The 20951-nt window shown below is 46.2% G+C and overlaps 1 protein-coding gene across 3 annotated transcripts in view; it reads right to left on the reverse strand.

The window, feature by feature from the left end:
* Positions 1-20951, reverse strand: part of LOC111140968 (glutamate ionotropic receptor AMPA type subunit 1) — a 304242-nt gene that overhangs the window by 103676 nt on the left and 179615 nt on the right. For all 3 annotated transcript variants that reach the window (XM_022493249.1, XM_022493250.1, XM_022493251.1), the window contains 3 exons: positions 17568-17729; positions 14928-15095; positions 6705-6809 (listed from right to left, as the gene is read on the reverse strand). In XM_022493249.1, coding sequence (XP_022348957.1) covers positions 6705-6809; positions 14928-15095; positions 17568-17729 — 435 coding nt within the window. The remainder of the gene's footprint in view (positions 1-6704; positions 6810-14927; positions 15096-17567; positions 17730-20951) is intronic.

The raw sequence follows: 20951 nt of genomic DNA on the forward strand, positions 1-20951 counted from the left end.
TATACTGCAGGCACTGAGGAGATAATAAAGAACACAACTGTGCTCCTTGCTTTTAGAGGGCTGACATTTTAGTGGCAGGGAGGTGGAGAAGAAGGGAAGAAAGACAATACATATCCAGGCCAGCGGTCAGCAAACTTCATCTGTTAAGAAGCAGACAGTGAATGTCTTGGGCTTTGTGGGTCATACAGCCCCTGTTGCAACTCCTCATCTCCGGGCTGGCATGCAGAAGCAGCCACGGACCTCATCTAAACAAATGAATGGGGCTGTGTTCCAAAGAATCTTTATTTATGGACACTGAAATTTTATTTTGTAAAATTTTCACATACCATGAAACAGTTGTCTTTTGATTTGTTTCAGCCATTACAAATGTAAAAACTATTAGCTCATGCGTTACACAAACGCAGGTGGTGGGCTGGATTTGGTCTGCACGCTGAAGTTTGCCAACCCTAGTCTAGATGAATAAACCAATGGGAATATATCAGAAGGGCTAAGCATTAAGTAAACAATGGAATGGGGTAATGTGATTGTGCCAGATGGGTGGGGGCCACTTTAAATAGCTTGGTTGAGGACAGACTCTCCAAAGTGACTTCATTTGAGCAGAGACCTGAATGACAGGGAGAGGCAGCACATGAAACTGCAGTGATAGAGACCATCAGGTAAAGGGACAGAAAAACATTGGCGCAGCTGCGGAGTGATGAGCTAGAGAAAAAGGAGCAAGAGCTCATGGCAGTGGAAAGTTTTAAGCAGAGGAGCAATAGGGCCTGATGCACATTTGAAAATGACTGCCCCAGTTCATGTGGTGGAAAATGGACTTGTAGAAGGGCAAGGACACTGAAGGCAGGACAAGTAATAGGTCAGGAGGTTCCTGAACGAGTCCAGGTAGGTGTGGAGGGGGCCTGGGATTTTGGGTCTATTTCCTGGCTAGAAACAGAGAGAGAAGCTTGGGTTGGAATGATGTCTTAGAGGATTCAGCATGTCCAAAGTTGGGTCGTCAGGATTTCTAGAAAAACTTCCAAAGATCCTATGGAATGGAGGGCTCTGAATTCTTTAGATTACTTTTGACATCAGCAGGACTTTGTGTCACTTTGCTTTCCTGCCCAGGTTGTCCTCTGCAGTTACACGGAGGGGCAGAACAGGGATAAGAACCTTGGGGCAGGGCAGGGCAGGGCAGAGCAGGGGGACTCAAGTCAAGTTGTTATGAGAAGCAGATGTCTGCAGTCTGGTGGGTAGATAGCTATAGAACCAGTGATGATGTAAAGATGATTCAGTTCACCGTGCTGCTCCCTCAATGAAAGATGAACCTCCCTTACCCTTCTTACTCGGCAGCCACTTATCAGAATTTGTGATCTTACCTGAATTTGGCCAGGCATTTTAGATCTCGGACAGAGATCTCTAAAAATCAGTACCCTCTGGTGAACAAGATTTCCCGAGGATTCAGCGTTAGCAGAGCCAGTGATGATTTCGGCATCTGAAACTGCTAAATGTCTGATGGATGGATGCTTGGAAGCATGCACATTTCAGAGGGATGTCAGATTGGCCCCAGATACCTGGAGGGTGTGTTGGCACATCAGTGCCAAGGATATAGGCCAGAAGATCAGGAGAGTGTCCCCGAGGCCCCAAAGCAAGAAGCAGCCACTCCTCTTTATGACATATATCAGGTAGGGCCATGTAATATTCACCAAAACAAGCACAACTAGGTCACTCTTGAATCTAAGAAATTACTTTGCTAGGAGGTTGAGTAAAAGGCCTGAGGCCACAGATCGGGAGGAATTGATTTTCTCAAAGTCAGATTCCTTGTAAACAAAGGATGCTGGAACCCACGGTCTAGGCAAGAATTTAGTCATTGGGAAGTTAAGGTGAAAAACAGCCTCGGGATCTGAAAGATAAAGTGCAGCCATTTGCTCGGGGATTTTAAGGTTACTCTGTTCTTTCTGTTTGGTGATTTGTCCGTTCTATGGGCTCATATGGCCTGATTCACTCAAACTCAAGGCAGACCACAAAAAAAAAAAAAAAAAAAAAATCAAATCAAATCAAATCCCTGTGGCCTAAAGAAGGGAGCTGAAACAAAGCAGACACCTGCTGAACATCCACTCTGTGGCAGGTGCTACTTTTCCACGTCCCTCACTGCAAGCAGCGGGGGCAGGAGGCACTGTTGCCTGTAATTCTGACAGCAGTCCTGTGCAGGTCAGGATCTTATCCATCCCCCTCTTGGAGGAGATGATGTAACTGAGCTCCAGAGAGGCGAGGTAACTTGTTCTAGGTCACGTGCCTAACGAAGAGCAAAGCAGAGACTTAAATCCTGGCAGGTCTGCCTCCAAAGCCCATGCTCAGACCCATTCTCAGTGTTTCTCACCAGACCACCTAGAGCACCATTAGCTTCTTAGCTCAGGAGCAGGCTTCTTAAATGTGGACACCCATGAGCCTCCTCTCTGCGCTCTACAAGCAGAGTGTCCAGCTGTTGGGACCCAGGAATCTATATTTTTTAACGAGGCCTCCAGGTAATTCTTCTATTCCCAGAAGTTTGGAACCGCTGATCTTGCTACGGTGCCTCCTGAGGAGAATTCTTGATGAAGTGCAAGTCTTGAGGAGATGAGGGGGCTCCCCACAGTCTCTGGTGAGGCGTAGGGTCAATGCAAAGGGCTGAGACCCCTATTCCCAGGAGGAGTGATTGGGGAAGCTCACACCAATGGTCATTTGGTCAGCTGGGAGGGTCCCTAACCCCACTCACGCTGAGGAAGCCGCAGTCCAGCCAGGAGAGGGACAGTATGACTACAGGCTTAGGGTCAGGGGTGAGGCTGACAAAGATGCTGTCACCTGCACTGGCATCCAAGGCATCAGTGCAGACAGGAATCAGGGGTTGCACAGCCCAGCACTTCTCACTCATTTTAAAGACCCAGGGAACGTAAGGCCACCCCGCTGGGTGATGACAGGGCCAGCGTAGAAGCCTCTGCCTTCTCTTTGTCCTTATCTCATCACCACTATGTCCCCAAAATATCTAGCCTGCTGCTCATGTATAGAGAAGAATCTGACTTTATTTTCAACTACCCCATTACCCTGGAGGGAAAAGAACTGGATAACATCCATGTTTTAATTCTGACAAACTCCCAACTGCTCACAGATAGTAGACACATGCCCATTTTATCCACCAGGAAATAGCAGTATTTTTTTCTTCCCCGAGGGAAATAGGCCATTCTGAGGACTCTGAGGGAGAGCCCAGGTGCAACCATGGTCAGCAATTTGCTACATAGGAGCAGCTCGCTTGCCTGCCCAAGGCCTTCCACAAAAGAACGACTTCCATGTTTTCCTGTACGCTGCAGGGGTTGACACCTCCCAACCCTTCTTTGCATCAGAAAGGTAGATGGGGGGGCGCCTGGGTGGCTCAGTGGGTTAAGCCGCTGCCTTCGGCTCAGGTCATGATCTCAGAGTCCTGGGATCGAGCCCCGCATCGGGCTCTCTGCTCTCTAGGGGAGCCTGCTTCCTCCTCTCTCTCTGCCTGCTTGTGATCTCTCTGTCAAATAAATAAATAAAATCTTAAAAAAAAAAAAAAAAAAAAAAAGAAAGGTAGATGGTCTGGGAAGGAGGTCACATAACCTGGGAAGGAGGTCAGCAAAGTACTCTGAGCTCCCCTTCACCCTCCCCGGGCCACCAGTCACTGGAAATGTTCCAGTTGTGTCACTTGAGCCACTTAGCTGTGACAGTGGCTGCAGCAAGATGAATGTGGCCTGGAGAGTCATGGGGCCCAAATTAAGGTCCCCATTTATTCATAGCTCACTGTGAGACCTTAGGCAGCCTACTGGGCTGGCCTGCCTGCGTTAATCCGTGGAGAAAAGGAGAGCTGTATCACCAAGGCTGATAGTTTTCACAACCACACCAAAGACTGAAATTCTTTGAAAAAGATAAACAAGTCATCCCAGTGTGTTCAGACTTTAGTCACGTGCTAACCCCCGGCCACTGGCCATATCTGTCAGTAACCGCTCACCTAGGTAACTTTCACTAAACAAGGATCAGCTGCCAGTACAAACATGATATGTCTCCATTTTGCAGATGTGGAGATTGAGGATTAGAAGAGCTAAGTAACCCAGCAGATGTCTTTTCCAGTGCAGGAGTCAGAACAGGGGATGAGAGAAATGAACTCAGACTTGAACTGTTTCTGGATGAGCAGTACTTGCAGCAGATTTAGTCCCCAAGGACAATGCCATTGTGCGATCACCATGCCAGAGGTGGTTAGGAAAGTGGTTAGGCCCCAATGGTTATCGTCATAGCCAGACAGGGAGCCCTTGCTTAGCGCCTGCTGAAAGTTAGCAGAGGGAGTGCGCTTACGGTAGCTGGGTCCTGACGTGTGCCCAGTAAAAGGTGGGAAATGTGTGCTGGGCCCTCAAAGTGTTCACAGTCTAGGAGGAGTATGGGCTTTGTGTAAATAGCCTTGTAACAGGGGGCAGTGTGCTGACGTCCTGGGGAGTCCAATGTGCTGTGGGAACACAGCAGGGCAAGAGATGGCTTCTACTGGGTGTGGAAGGCATGATGCTACAGGAGAGATATTGAGACCTGGACTTTGTTGTAGACAGGGTTGTGGCCCTGTTGATGATGTCCATGCTCCTTCCCCAGAACCTGTAACATGTCACCTGACGTGGCAGCAGGGACATTGCAGATGTGATTAAGGTTATAGACCTTGAGATGGGGAGATTATCCTGGATTATCTGGGGTGGGGTGTGCCCAAACTAACTACATGGATTCTTTAAAGCAGAGTACCTTTCTTGGCTGTGGTCAGAAGATGTGAGGATGGGAGAAGGGTCAGAGAGATCGATGTTGCTGGGTTTGAGGATGAGGAAGGGTAACAGGAACTGAGAAATATGGGCGGTCTCTAGAAGAAAGTGGAAAAGACAAAGAAACAGATTCTCCTGAATGTATACAGCCCTGCTAATACCTTGATTTTAGCCCAGGGGGTCCCCAGCACAACTTGTGGTCTGTGATAGGAAATGGATATAGCCTTGGTGAATGGGATGTGGTCAGATAGATTATGACATGGAAGGTGAGCTTCCAGACAAGAGAGCAAAGTGTCTGGGTTTATGGGACAGAGAGCATAAGCAGAGCTGTCTGGTAGAACTTTCTGCGATGATGGAAACAGTCTCCATCTGTGCTGACTAGTATGGTAGCTGCAAGCCACATGGGGCCCTTGAGCACTTACTACATGGCTAGTGCAACTGAGGGACTGACTTTTCCATTTTGATTAATTAAAAATTAAATTTAGATAGCCATGCACGGCAGGCAGCTGGGTGGCTCAGTGGGTTAAGCCTCTGCCTTCAGCTCAGGTCAGGATCTCAGGGTCCAGGGATTGAGCCCCTCATGGGGCTCTCTGCTCAGTGGGGAGCCTGCTCCCCCACCGCGGCCTGCCTCTCGGCCGACTTGTGATCTCTGTCAAATACATAAAAAAAATAAACAAAAAAATAAAAAGCCGTAATGGCTAGTAGCAACTGTATTTGACATCACAGGCACAGAGAGCATTGAGTTTGAGAGATGAAGACCCTGCTTTCAATGTACCAGGCCCAGCACTTAGAACTTCTGCACATGTGGAGTCATGTAAACCTATCAATGAGCCTATGAGGTTGACATTACTTATGGTGATCCCCATTTACCAGATGAGAGAACTAAGGCATGAAGAACCTGAATAACTTGTCCAGAGTCAGACTGATAAGTGGCGGGTGATGCCAGGATTGAGTGTCAGGATTCCAGAGTCAACGCTCTGATCCATGGTAACCTTCTAACATTCTGCCGTACTATGCCATCCATACCTCTTACCACTGCATCATGCCACCATAAGGAATAAAGAATGTGACAGAAAGAGCATGGAGGGAGGAAAGGTCAGAATCCAGACCAGAATTCCACCTCTTCCACAGACTTGCTGGTGACCTTGGGGAGAAAAATAGAGGCTGCCATGAGGCAAGGGCAGGGGCAGGGAAGGCTTCCCTAGGGAGTGACCTTTACTTTAAGTGCTTAAGGCAGAGGAAGAGTTGCCCTAGAAAAAGAGGGGAATGGTGTAGAGAGAGTTCCAGGCAGAGGGAATAGGTGTGAAAGCTCCAAGGGGAGGAAGAACATGATATATTCAAGGAAGTGAAAGTCGACCAGAATGACTGGAATCATGAGAGGAAGAGAAGGAGTGTCCAAGGTTAAGCGTGGAGAAACTGACAGAGCCCAGAGAACACAGGGTCTGGTAAAATTGTGAATGCTTTTCCAAGGACTTGAATGTAGTCTAAAAAATTATACACAAATCTACTATATATTAATACATAAATGCACACGCATATAGATGTAATCAAGTGTGAATCAGGAGGAAATGGTTTTACTTCATCAATAACCGTCATTCTCAAATTCTTCAGAATCCCTCAGGGAAAGCAGTAGCTTTCATACACAATGATTACTTTATATTTTCAAAGTGCTTTCCCATCCTTTGGATCTTCACTAGTACCCTAGACAAAGGTAGAGATTTTTATCTCTATTTTGCAATCAGGTGAATTAATTCTCAGAGAAAGGGACTTGCCCAAAGTCCCAGCTGGTTAGTGGCAGAGCTGAGTCTAGAATCCTTATTGCCTGAGTCTCTTCAAAGAGATCAAGTCCAGGAAAGAGGGGCTCACAAGGCCCTCCACTCTGGCCCTCTGCACCACTCAGCCCTCTCCTCCCTTTGGAAAGGAAGCAAAGGCAGCTTTTACCTTTCGGATGCCATCATGCTTCATTTCAATCACGTGGAGGGTGTAGTTGGTCCGGCGTCCCTTCTCATTAAATTGCACATTTCCTGTCAAGCCTTCAAACCGCACCTGGAAAGGAAAGCCAAGTAGTGAACTATGATCTCAGAAGTCCCACTTCCACTTGTTTGCTTTTTCTGTGGAAGCAAAAATCCAGAACCTGAGAAGCTTACATGGGAGGAGGTCTTGGAATAACATGGCTACTAAAAACCCTTGCTACTTCCCTGCCCATAGCAGACATCGCCATGACAGCACAGTTCTCTTTCCTACCAAACTGAGATTTATCCTGGAAACATATTTCGTCTGTTGCCTTAAGCATATAGTAACCATGGATCAAAGTAGATTCTGAGAAGAAATCTCTGCACCATCCCTAATAGAACAACCCCCATGATGACCATACCACAGATGGCACTGCCCCTCAGACACACGCCTTTTGTGGAGAAACAGGAGGAGGTCTTTGAAAGAAAGGGACCAGTGTGCCATTCCTGATGAGTCAGGAGAAGCAGCAGCCTTACAATGCCTCAGGTTTTGAATATGGTTTCTTAGTTCCCTTGTGAGGCTGGGGAATAAAAATGTGGGAATCTGAAGACCTGGAACTGGGAGACCTGAATTTGACCCTGGGAAACCAAAGTGACCTTGGATGGTTCACCTAAGTCCTCCAGTTGCCAAAATTCCAGCCCTGTCTTCATGTTAAGACCAGAACATGCAGGGCTTTAAACAAGCCTCAGCTGGTTAAAACAAAATTTGTGTTCAGCCCCAAATAGGCTACATGGGATTTCTTTTCCACAAATGAGTCAGATCAAACTTCCGTGGCCTCACATCTTCAAGATCATATAAAAGGTCAAGTGGTCAGCACGTGAGATTCAAGAGCGTTAGGGCCAAGTCTGCCACTCTGGAGATGACCAGTAATTCTCACCCAAGTCCACCCTCCAGTGAAGGATGAGTCTAGCTGTATGTCATCTGCTCTGGTACAAGAAAACACATTCTCTTATGGTGACCCATCACCATGTGTCCTCAGATCAGTCTGGCCTAAGGCCAGTGAGATGAGTGTCTACCTGTCACCAACAGGAACCTGGCCCTATAACCCCATAATGTTTACTTCCCCCTTCAAAGAGCTTAAAAGGAAGACTTACAGGGTTTTACCTTTTTCTGACAGTGAGTAGCTCCTGTGCCCTCAGAAGGTATAAGAATAGCTGGGGTGTCTGTGTGTATTTGAGAGAAGGGGTGGGAGAGCAGAAACAGAGAGAGACGGAGAGGGAGGGCTGGAGGGAAGGAGGCAGACTGACTGCTCTGAGGATGACTCTCTCATCACCTTTGGGTATGAAGTCTCAGTGGGGAGGCCATGACAGGCCCAGAGCACTGAACAAATTATACAGCAAGCTCTTCACTCTCTCAGATGAAATCCTCACTCTGGAAAAGTCTAGGCTGGCTTTGCCTTTCAGAGAGAAAACAAAGCACAGATCCTCCTAGGAAGAATGAGAGGGAGGGAGCCATCCCAGTCCGTCAGCAACTTCTCCTTCTCACCTTGCCATCTCTTGCCCATCTCTGGCTTTCCCATTCATTCGGGTTCTGAGTGCTGGTTTATGTAACTCATTTGGGAAAAAGACTGAGACACATGTGCAGATGACCGTTTTTCCCAAACAGAAAGAGGGGTGTCATTAATGATCCAAATGGGCATCTGTGCTTCGGCCCCAGTCTCACATATCACATCAATTATCAGTATGGTATATTAGTATAAACTGTGTAATATTTCTATGACTCAGTTTCCTCACTTGTTTAATGGGACCAATTAAGAGTTAATTATGTCTTAAGGTTGTTTTAAGGATTAAGGGAGATATTTTATGATTGATGCTGGCCCCGTGGTGAGTATTCAACAAAGACCAGCTGTTATTTTTATTGTTAGTAATAGATTCGATAAGAACTACCACCATTTGCCAAGTGTTTCATGTTTATGAAACACTTCCATGCCTATTCATCTTCATATACAGGAACCCTGAGTTATGCCATTTAGAGCTGATCTTCACTTACGTGGGAGAAACCAGATCTCTGGAAGGTAAACTGATTTGTTCCAGACTTAAGACTTTCCAGGGTCAAAGGCAGGCCTAAAATCCAGGGCTTCTGTTACATTCCAGTATCTTCACTGATGATGCCAAATGGCCTCTCAGACAGGGGACAGTGCTGTCTTTCTAGGCTCCGAAATGTGCCCGGCAGTATGGTCTCCGTGCCTACCACTGCCACCCGCTGTTTCCGCTGGGCATTTCCCCCGCCGTGCCCTGGTCATGCCTAATGACTCGGCCATGAACAGGTCATTGAGCCTCCCTGTTTCTTGGTTTTCTCTTCAAAGAACAGAAGTGCTTCACATATTCTCTGGACATGAATGTTCCATGTAAAGTGTACCTTATTTGAATGATGAGGATGACGAGGACGGTTGCTGCTATGACTATGGGGTGGGAGGGCGCGTAAGGTATGGACAAATAAGATGACTTTAACATTGAAGCCTTCAGTCTACTTAGATGTTATCTCAGAGCAGGGACTCTCTCAGCACAAATGGAGGTCTTGTCACTGTCATTTTTACAAGCCTTTCTCAGTTTCCAAAAGAAATCATTAGCAAAATTCTAGGCTCCATACCTGTGGGACTCTTGCATTGTCCTGTGTTTTCACAGGAAGATGTTTACTTGACGTTCAGAGATACCCAGTAAGGAGCAAGAGCAGCAGTTACTTTGCCCATTTTACAGATAGGAGTATTGAGACTCTGAGCTTATGGCACTTGGGTTCAGGATTTACAGTAAGTTGTGAGAGGTATGGGGCAGCTGGAGGCTCTTACCATCTAGTTGGGAGAAGCCAAGACTTACACATGCTGAAATAAATTGAAGCATGGGAAAGGAGATATCCCAGAATTACCCTTCCATGATGGCAGAGCAAGGAGAGGTCAACTGAAAGGCTCAACCCAAAACCATTTATGTGGACAGTCTGAATTCATAGTCAGAAGCAGCAGCTTCTCAGAAATGTCCACTTCGGGCCGTCGGAAACTGCTGTCCTATCTGTCACAGCTGAGCTTTTTGGCCTTCATCCCCCCATCACCCATCGGAGGGAGACTGGGGTCAGACTGAGTTTCCCCTTAGTTCTTGCTTCCTGGAACTCCCATCGCCATCCTGGCGCCTGCCAGCTCCCTCTGTGAAAAATAGAAAATTAGCTGTGGTTTCCTGCAAGTGCCATTGGGGGTCAGCTCAGAGTCCGCTGCCAATGAGATGCTAAAGGACAGCTTTTCCTTCCTGCCTGGTGCCTGAAGAGTGCTGGTTGGTGTCTCCAGTGTTTGAGGCATCAACGCTATAGATTTCTTCACCCCCTGTTTCTGGGGGGGGCAGCAGAGATGTTCTGGACCCAGGGCTTCTGTAACCTCTTTGTGGCTGCCTTTCAGGTGGATCCCATCCTCTTGGCCCCTCCTCCTGAGTGCCCACTGGGTGTGGGACTAGGTCCGTGGTCCACATTCTGTTTATTCTGGCCAGGGCAAGTCTCAGGATCCCTCTGAGCTCCCACTTACCCATCTGTACAATGGGAAGAATAACTTGGCCTTAATTATCTCATTCAGTTGCCCCCATGTTCAAAGAAGTTTATACATTCTTCTTTCTTTTCTTTTTCTTTTCCTTTTTTGTTTTGTTTCATTTTGTTTTATTTTGAGCCTTGTGACAAGCCAATGAGACGGGCAGTGCTAAGAGAATTACGTACATTTAGGAGATGAGGAAATCAGTGCCAGAAAAGTTGAGCAGTCAGTCCAAGATCTTCAAGCTAGAGCTTGGTGGAGCCATGGTGAGAACCCAGCTCTTCTCTTCCTAACTCCCTAACAGCAAAGCATGATGTCCTGACTCTGGTCTCTTGCTGGATATGATTTATATCTCTACCCATACCCTCCAAAACCCAATGCACTCTTTGTTTGAATTTATCCTTCCTTTAAGGCTTTCATGACCATCCATCTCAGTTGGCTTGGGCTAGTTTCAGTCTACATCTCTTGTTCAGGAATAACTGGTAATAGCTTTCTCTTTTACTCGTAAGTGTCCTGGTTTGGATGATAAATTATATGGTCTCCTTACTTAAAGTCCCAGTCCCATTCTTATAGTAAGTTGTGTTGATGTCCACATTCCTCAGTCATGGCATTCTGTTGTGACCATCCAAAGGACTGAGAGCTTGGCTGTGTTATTTAGCCCTTAATCCACACTTTTATAGCTAGCATTTCTTGAGTTTGTCTTCCGTTGAAAAATGGGTCTTGAGTCCTGAAAGGCAGGAACTGTGTCTTATACCCCCAATGCCCACACCACCCCAGATCTCACCTGGCAGAATTCTGGGGATGCCTTCACTTTGATATGCTTGATCACTGGCTGACAGGTTGCAAACACAAAGATTTAGAGGTGTGATTATTATTTAGGGAAACTATTCTTCACCTGAAGTCCTGGGATGGGCTTCTAGGAGTGTACATCGTCCTCTGATTCCTGGTCATACAAAAATGGGTGTATCTACATGTGTGCATTTTTCTGGGAAAAAGAGTCCAGAGCTTTTAAAAGTCATATCCTCAAGGGGCCTAAGACATCCAAATGCTAACAGCCTGACTTGGGGAGCTGGCTCTTTTCTGCCAGCCAGAAGCTGACTTATGGGCACCCAAATGTCCACTCCTTCCTGGAGCACTGGGGGTTTCCAGGATGTGGGCTCATTAGTATTCTGAAAGGCTCCCTGGCTGTCAGGCATGGGGCAGGCAGGCGGCTGATGACCTTCACTCTGTTGCTGGGGAAATTACAGCAGGGTGAGGTTATGGGGGTGCAGAGATACTATTCAAGGGCATGTGCTATTGCTAGCTGGACCACTGTGTCTCCCCTGCTGGCCTGGACCTCCAAGACTTCAGAGTAGTTACGTACACACAGTGAGTAGCAAGCTGATGGGGGCTGGAGTTCCAATTTTACTGTTTTACCACTAACCAGCTATGTAATTTCGGGAAATTTAAAAAATACATCTGAAGCTCATTTGCTCCATTTATAAAGCACGATTAATAAAACTAGCTACCTCAGAGTATCGATTCAATGAGACCAAACATGTAAAGTATGTTGAGAACCTCATGTACCTAGGAACCCCTCAACACACCAGAGCTGGCCGTACCATTCTTTTTTTTTTTTTTTTTTTTAAGATTTTATTTATTTATTTCACAGAGAGAGATCACAAGTAGGCAGAGAGGCAGGCAGAGAGAGAGATAGAGGAGGAAGCAGGTTCCGCTGAGCAGAGAGCCCGATGCGGGACTCGATCCCAGGACCCTGAGATCATGACCTGAGCCGAAGGCAGAAGCTTAACCCACTGAGCCACCCAGGTGCCCTGGCCGTACCATTTTTTTTTAGAATGATGGGCTTATCCTTCAGCCCTAAGTCACATGCAGCCTAGTTCTCACACAAGTTGAACACTACAGGCCTCTTTCCAATGTGTGGCCTAAAGGCCGGTGGTTAGGGTAGCAGAGACCTGAGCCCTCAACCACGGGTTTCACAGGCTGTCAGTGGGATTTACCTCACCTGCTGTGGGCACACAGTTGCTCCCCAGTGGCATGAGTTTTTCAAGAGTTGGGTCTAGAAGGTGAAAGGTCTGGACAGTGGCTGTGATTTTGTGGAAGGCCCTAGAACTCCATATGTCCAAGCAAAGGCTCGGGTCCACAGGATAGGCCTGAGGCAGGAGGAGGATGGGTGTCTCCTCCAGCCTCTGCTGCTAAGCTGTTGTTTGACCCTGGCTGGGTTACTGCCCACTCTGGGCCAGCTACCTCAACTATAAAGTAAGAGAAAATGGAAGTCAGTAATCTCTAAGGTTTCATTCATCAACAGATTCTTGTGATTGTAGATTTTTGTGTGTGTGTGTGATTGTAGATTCTTAACAAAGATTTAAAAAGGAATCTGTTTGAATAGCTGATCCTAGGATCAGAATGTTGGGGTTTTGTGTTTATGGCTAGTTCTCCCCCACCCACGCCACCCCCCAATAGAGGCTGAAGAGAGTTTCCTGGGGGTAGGTCTTGCCTTCTCTTATCTCCAGTAGTTGGCCCCAGACCAAAACGCACAACAGCCTCTCAGGGAACAGCCGACTGGTTGCCAGGGAGGCAGACACATGTCTTGACTTAAAGACAGTATGAAAGAGGTCATATTCTTTTGACTAAGGTACCTGCCTCCTCCCAAGCCCCACTGAAGACAGAAGCAGAGGACTGAGTATCCTTGACAATCAGAAAGATGTGGTTTAGACCCTAAGAGAGAAAAAGATGCTTAGAACGCTTGGAGCCGGTTGAAACTTGGGAGTGATCTCTCCATCTTCCTCATTGCCATGGAAAAGGAAAGGGAAGTGTATAGGAAATCTGAATGAGTATTTCAAGGTCGCTCAGAAAGCCAGGGGCCCAGCTGGGCTTGGAGCCCAGCTCTCCTGCCGCCCAGCTCAGAGCCCTTCTTGCCACCCACATTGCCTCCTAGGCTTTGTCACTGTTATGGTGGTGTCAGAATAAACTCCCGACAGGGACGTCATTAAGATGGGAGAGGCAAAAGGAGCTGGAAGGGTGGTGAAGCCGAGGGCAAGTCCCTGGGACCTTCTGAAACCAGTCTCATATTGCAAACAGAATCTGTCTCGACTGTGAAGTCAGGAAGAGCATTTTAAATAAGCCAGAAGGCGGATGCTGCATCTTTGGCCATCACCCGGAAGCTGCCCGATGTCTGCTGTCGGACCCCTTAGCGTGTTCCTCCTATAGTCACATGGCTGCTGGTTCGCTTCTTTCAAAGGACAGAACTACATGTTCTCCTCCATGTAAAGGCATTTCATCCAGGCAGAGGAACAGCTGGTGATGTTCCTTTCTCGTCTCTTTCTCCAGGTTGTGAAAATTGCTAGAGCTGCGCACGTGTGGTTGGAAAACAAATGGGGGTGGTTGTGCATTTTGCTCTACATTTCTCCCTCATTCAGAAATGCTCCTCTTTTCCCGTGGGAGCCCCAATTCACCTTCTGTTGAATTTAGCCTTAAAAGTAAAACCGGTCTTATCCAGGCAAGTCCATTGGACGGGGTGGAGGGTGGGTCATGAGTGGCCTCTGTATCCAAATATTCTGCCACTGCTGGCTTGCCACTGTGCCTAAAACTCTGACATTCTTTTGAGCTGGCACTACCCTCTTTGCCCAGGCCCCTCTGGAAATACAGCCTTCCTATCGGGAGGCATCAGAGGCATCCTACGGTGTTATCTATTCATCTGTAGTTCAAGAATCACAGCCTGGACTCGAGGTGTTTCTAGAGACTTCGAGAGACTTCCGGAAGCTCTGAGAGTGATAAAGCTGAGGACAAGCTCCCAAAAGCTTCCAAACCAGGAATGTTAAATACATGCCTATGTGTGCCACTGTCTCATCCAGCTTGCACAGCAGATGTCTCATTAATTTAATATTTATACTCTTCCCTGTTGAATCTAGATTCAGCCGAAGGATCCTTTGCATAGCCAGTTGATTGGGATGGGCATGGCCATTTTCTTCCTCTGTTGTTTAACTGTTCTTCAGTGCAAGCAAAATTGACGAATGCAGTGCTGAGAAGCAAGACAATAGGATCACAAGTACTGAGAAACTGTGTCAGGGTCCCGTCATGAAATGTGCTCATGGAGCAAAGGTAACGAAGACAGCCAGAATACCATGGCATGAGTGAGGGATCTCCAGGAGACTGCTAAAATGGTTGGATTTCAACCCTACATATTTCAAGTCCCCTTTCCAACTGCAGAAGCCCTGGCTTTCCTTTTCAGCATAAACCCTAAGCGGAAAATACAGCTTTTACACTATTGGGAATTCTATACTATTTTTTAAAAAACTTTTATTTCTTTATTTTAGACAGAGAGAGAGAGTCTCCTGAAGCAGACTCCCCTGAGTGGGCAGCAGATGCTGGGCTTGATCCTATGACCCTGAGATCATGACCTGAGCCAAAATCAAGAGTCAGCTGCTTAGCCAACAGAGCCACCTAGGTGCCCCAGGAACTCCATATTATTTTTTTAAAAATTTCTACATGAGCTTCCATGTATGCCAGGAGCCGCCAACACAATGCCATGGTTGTCCAAACTTCAGGCATGCTCTCTATCTTTTCTCTTAAACAGCTCCATCCCACCTGAAACGGATGCTGAAATCCCCTACAAGGCTCCCGTGAGAAGGGGCAGCCTCTGCCCGCCTCACCTGCTGCAGAGCTCTCTGGATGTCGATCCCCTGGCCCCACGGCACAGCTGGGTTAGCCAGGCAGTCCCCAGCATTCCCTCGGCGGGATATATCGATTCTCTGCCTCCGCAGGCTCTGAAAAGCCTCAGCCATCACCTTCACCCCGTCATAGGTGAGCGCAGAGGTGTACTGGTGGGAGGAACAGAGACAGTTAGGTGTCAGGGAGAGCTGACAGGAAGGCAGGTGGGAGCTCTGTCTGGGAGAATGTTTCCTGGTGCTGAGAACGCCAGCAGGGGGCTGGGCATGGGGGGTGGGAGGAGCTGGGGGCGGTGGGTACCCGGAAGTGTCTGTGCCTCAGATGGGGGCTGCTGCTCCTCCTCATTAACCCATCTTGCCAGTTGTGAGCTCCATGTTGCCAGTTGTGACTTTCCAAGGGAAGCCAGAATTCTAGATTTTTGTGTGCCATCTTGCAATTTTAAAATGTTGGTTCAACTGGAAAAAGAATGCATGCAGTAAATGCTGCACATCTATAGTTCTGAAACAGTCCATGGAAAACCAATTGGTTTTCTCTGTGTTACAGTCACCAGTTGGGGGCCAAGAGGAACTATTTATTCCACTATCTCTTGTGGCAGTAAAAGAAGAAAAAATCATCCAAGAAAGGTAAGCTCTTTATTATTTCGCACGTGCCTCACAAGTGGCAGGTTTATATTCTGCACGCTTTCCCCTTGTGCTTATTCATGATAACTCTCAATTTCTCCCCTCTTGCCTAAAAGGGGGCTAACAAAGCAGGATAACCATCCAGGACACTATTTTCTGGCTTTGGAACTCATGTCTGTCTTCTTCATTAATTTGTCCCCAGTCCTAGCTTGTTCTTTGGCACATTTTAAGTTCATAACAGAGAGTTGTAGAATGAATATATGAATATTTTTTCAGTTTTTGAGTATGAGTCTTTCACATTTTAAGAGAAAAATTATAGGTATTACATTTACTAATTTTTATAATGTCCAATCTTTTGGAAGTTGGGCAGAGTATTCACATGTTAACTGGCGTTGGTTTGTTCATGCCTTAAAGTACATTTGTGATTTTGGTTTAAGATTTTATTTATTTATTTGACAGACAGAGATCACAAGTAGGCAGAGAGGCAGGCAGAGAGAGAGGAGGAAGCAGGCTCCCTGCGGAGCGGAGAACCCGATGTGGGGCTCGATCCCAGGACCCTGGGATCATGACCTGAGCCGAAGGCAGAGGCTTTAACCCACTGAGCCACCCAGGTGCCCCAACATTTGTGATTTTGTTTGCTTAAGCTCATATTGAAATAAATCTTCATTTTTTAAGCTTGTATTTAAATTCCAGTTAACATACAGGGTAATATTAGTTTCAGGTGTAGAATTTAGTGATTCAGCACTTCCATACAACACCCCAGTGCTCATCACAACCAGTGCACTCCTTAGTCCCCATCACCTGTTTTGCCCATCCCCCCCATCCCCCCATGTCCCCTCTGGTAACCCCCAGTTTGTTCTCTATAGTTAAGAGTCTATTTCATGGTTTGCCTCTTTTCCCCTATACTCATTTGTGTCTTAAATTCCACATATGAGTGAAATCATAGGGGAAATAAATCTTCATTTTTGAATTGCTGAATCAGTTTGAGCAAGAGTGGGGTGAGAAGCAGTGGTTTGCCATTTGCAAAAAGAAATTGACCAAGTGGCAAGAGAAGGTTGCCAAGGATTCCCTGTTTGCTCCAGATAAACAAATTTGGCCTCGGTATCCTCTACACAGTGTTCCACACAGCCTCTGCCAAGCTACTGGGTCTGACATGGCAAAGAAAAACTACCTGCTATCCTTATTCTAAACCACTATCGAATACCAAACAAAATAGATTTCGGCTATAGGATTTAGAGCTTCATGGCTGGGGAGTGAGGGGGAGATGGCCTACATAACTGGGAGTGGACGCTCTGAGGCAGAGATGAGCTGGATATTGCTTAGATTTCTCTGATTTTTAGCTGGGTATGTGGCTGACCGGATAAAGGGCTAGTTCCCTGCACAACTCAAGAAGGCTCCATCCACAAAGAAATGAATACAAACAGCATCCCCCCAACCCGGACCTGTGCAATATGGAGGCCGTGCCCAGAACAGAGACGCCATTTTCCAGCTTCCCCTAGAGCTAGCTGGGGCTAGGTTTCTAAGATGTGGTCAAAAGCATGTGAGTAGGAGATCTATGCGACTTCTGAAAGGGGCTCTTAAAAAAAGCCATTGTGCTTTTTATTTTCCTTTTCACTTTCCTGCTGGATAGAATACTGAGTTAATGGTCAGCGCCTCAGCAGCCATTTTGGGCTATAAGGCAGAAGCCTTATCCTGAGGATAGCAGAAGAAGAAGATAGAGAAAGGTTCAGTGTTTGACAGGTCTGAAGCCAGTGTACAAGCCCTGGATTGATGACTTCTGAATTTTGCTTATAAAAGAGAGAAACAAAATATTTATCTTGTTTAAACCATTGTCATTCTGGATTGTCCAACCCTTACAGCATACTCTTAATTTTTATGTATATATTTTCCTTAGCTTGCTCCTTTTAGAAAGCTATCCTTTCCTAAAGTCTAAGATTGCCCAGAAATCTGGGGCAGGGGAAGGGACCAGATTGGTCCTTTGCTGTTTGCTGCCTATCCCCTCACCTTAGGTCTCTTCCAGTCCACCCGGGTGTGGTCTCGAGCATCGCTGTTCTTCCACTGCTGCATGATCTTGGCTGGGATGGTATCTGTGTAGTTCACCAACTGGAAACCTGTCACATTTGCTCCACTCTCCTTGAATTTGTTTAAGTCAATATCCATGAAACCCTGTGCAGGGAGGAGGGGAAAGAAGTCAGACCAAGCTGCCTGGATAAATCAATTGAATCATGCTAGAGGATCACAGGATTTCCATCGTGTTCCATAAAGTGAAACTGGCTGAATGGAGAGACGTGTGTGCCTCCCTTCCTTCTGAAGGTTATCACTTAATTTGTACACAGTTAGTACAGTGGTTAAGTGCACTTGCTGAGAAACCAGCCGTGCCTAGGTTGAAGTGCTGGCTCTGCCATTTACAGCCCTTAAACTACCTCGGACTAGTTGCCTGATGGTTTCTTGTCTGAATAATGAAGGTTAGGAAGTTGGGGAGAAAAAGCGATGTGATGGCATTTCAAGTGTGTGGTACAGACTGAATGGGGTTACTATGATGCCACAAATATGGAACAGAACAGACACATAAGGAGGGAACTCTCTACTGTACCACCCATATCTCCACCCTTTTGAGAGAAGAAGAGTCTGAAATCCATCAGGAGGAAGTTCCTGTAGGCTCCCAGAGGTCACCAACAAGTCTGTGGAAGGGGTAGGATTCTGGTCTGGATTCTGACCATCCCTCCCTCTATGTTCTTTCCACAGACTAGCTCTTCCCTACCCAGTGAGGCCTGATCAGTTGTAACAACCACAAAGGATCCTTTAACAGGAATAAATCTTTCCTTCCCTTTCGGTGAGATGCATTCAAATTCAGGAGGCCTTTGACTTAAAAGGGAAACCTGGTATTTGTATAATGTATTCCACAGTGCACAGAACTTTCATATCTGTGGCCTTGTTTCACTTTATGACTTTAAAAGGTAGAAATTCTGTGTCTATTTTCCATACAAAGAAACTGAGACAAAGTGGGAGAATTGATCACCAAGTCATCCAGTGAGTCAGTGGCAGAGCAAGGGCCAGAACTAAGGTCTTCTGGAGGTCTTTACTCCTCATTCAACAAACATTTTTGAGAATCTCTGGTGCACTATTCTAACAGTGAATAAAAAGAGTTCTTTCTCTTATGAAGCTTACATTCTAGACAATAAACAAGTAAATATGTAGCATAGTATATACAGTGAAGTCTTATGATACCATCCAAGTCTCTTAATTTCTCATTGACTTACCTAGTTCCTTGTTTAAAAGATCTAGTCATAAACAACTTTGTGACTCCAAGATACTCCCCCCACCCCCCACCAAGTGCCTCTATAGTTCTGATTGCTTATTATTTGTATTTTATAAATAACTCAAGCTCAGTTCTCCTCAGAGCCTTTGTCCTAGGTATTCTCTCTGCCTCAAAGTGTGCTTTCTCTGGCTGGCTTCTTTCTGTCTTTAGGATCTCAGCCAATATGCAGTTTCTTCAGAAAGGTCTTTCTTGGTCCCTTACCCTAAAGATCCAATTCCTACCCTGTGGTAGATGTTATCAGTAAGTACCTGCTCATTTCCACTCCCCTTCATACACTGATATTTTACTTTTTTTGAAAAAGGATTTTATTTATTTGAGAGAGAGAGGGCATAAATGGGAGGGAGGGGGCAGAGGGAGAGGAAAAAGCAGACTTTCTACTGAGCAGGGAACCTGATGCACGGCTTGAACCCAGGACCCTGAGATCGTGATCTGAGCTGAAGACAGATGCTTAACTGACTGAGCCACCCAGACACACTGATATTTCACTTTCTACACTAACTGCAAATACCTATTATTTCAACCCTGTGGGAATTAATACACTCAGAGCAGCACTCAACCAATGACAGATGGAAAGATAATAGGTAAATACTCCAGAATCCTGTCCCTGGAGGCTGGGGGTGAGGGGACACAGCAGAGACAACCCTGAAGCTGGTTCCATACTGATGTCCGGGGTTCATTTAAGGGAGCAGGCTCCCGCAGGGGTACGTATCATGATTGTGCACCTTTACTGGATGCCATCCTGTTCCTTCCCAACTTCCTGGATTCCCTAATTGGCACCCAAAGAAACCACTTGTACTTGAATCCTTGTCTTAAGTTGTGCTTCTAGAAAAAACCAGTAAGTCATCCCACCACCCAATCTAGCCAGTTCCTTCTCAGAGCCCTGTTTGAGTTTCTCCAGGGTGTTTATCGCTATGTGAAAAAATCTCTTTTACTCATTTGGTCCCTTGTCTTCCTCCTCCCATTGGAGTATTGACTCCATGAGGACAGGGACATTTTCTGTTTTATTCATTGATGTGTCCTGGCATCTAGAGCAGTGCCTGGTACAGATCAGATGTTCAATACATGTTTGCTGCGTGAATGAATAAAAACAAGAGACTTTCTTAAGCAAGAATGCTAATTAGGCAGGGGAAATATGATAAGCGGGCAGCAAATGCCAGTGGACGATATTAATTGGTTGGAAAGAGAAGCTCAGGTTAACTCTTCCCATAGCCACAGTTTATAGATTTTCACAGAGGTCTACTGATTTGCACAGTGGTCTAGCAAGTTGTTGGTACAGATGGAATCAGAATATATACTTGAAGTCATTATACCACCTAAGAGAAATCCCACTACTGGTTAAAAGCTAATGCACAGTTGAGAAATTTCTCATCATTTTTAGAGAACTTTAAAAAAAGAACATCTTGTACCTAAACTAACTATTGAGAGAATCAAACGGGAATTCTCTCCTACAGTCATCTTCTGTCACTTGAAAATGTATAACCAGCTTTTGGGCATTTTGTACTAACTGCCCCCATCTTGAACATAATGGCAGAGTTTATTCAAATGTAAATGTCACTCACTTCCATCACCAGAATGTCTGACTATAAGGTTAATGGAGCCAAACCTTGGTTACGTGTACTCAAACTGATGGGATCTTCTAACAGAACTTCCTGTGCTCCCCTGGGTACGAATGCACAGACGATGATAAACTCCTATGTGTGATGTCAGGTAAAAGAAACAACATTAGGGAATAACTTGTGGACAGTGCATAGTCATCTCATAGTTGGCATTTTCCCTCCCAGATCTCATGGTGGAATGGTAATCTTTTTCTTTTTTAAAGATTTTATTTATTTATTTGACAGGCAGAGATCACAAGTAGGCAGAGAGGTAGGCAGAGAGAGAGGGGGAAGCAGGCTCCCTGCTGAGCAAGAGAACCTGGTGTGGGGCTCGAGCCAGGGACCCTGGGATCATGACCTGAGCCGAAGGGAGAGGCTTAACCCACTCAGCCACCCAGGTGTCCCTGGAATGGTAATCTAGAATCTCTCCAATGTTCTTAATCACTAAGAAATGAGTCTTTCATAGTGACTAGG

The sequence above is a fragment of the Enhydra lutris genome, unplaced genomic scaffold, assembly GCF_002288905.1.
Source record: "Enhydra lutris kenyoni isolate GAN:26980312 unplaced genomic scaffold, ASM228890v2 scaffoldscaffold5, whole genome shotgun sequence".
Lineage (NCBI taxonomy): Eukaryota > Metazoa > Chordata > Mammalia > Carnivora > Mustelidae > Enhydra > Enhydra lutris.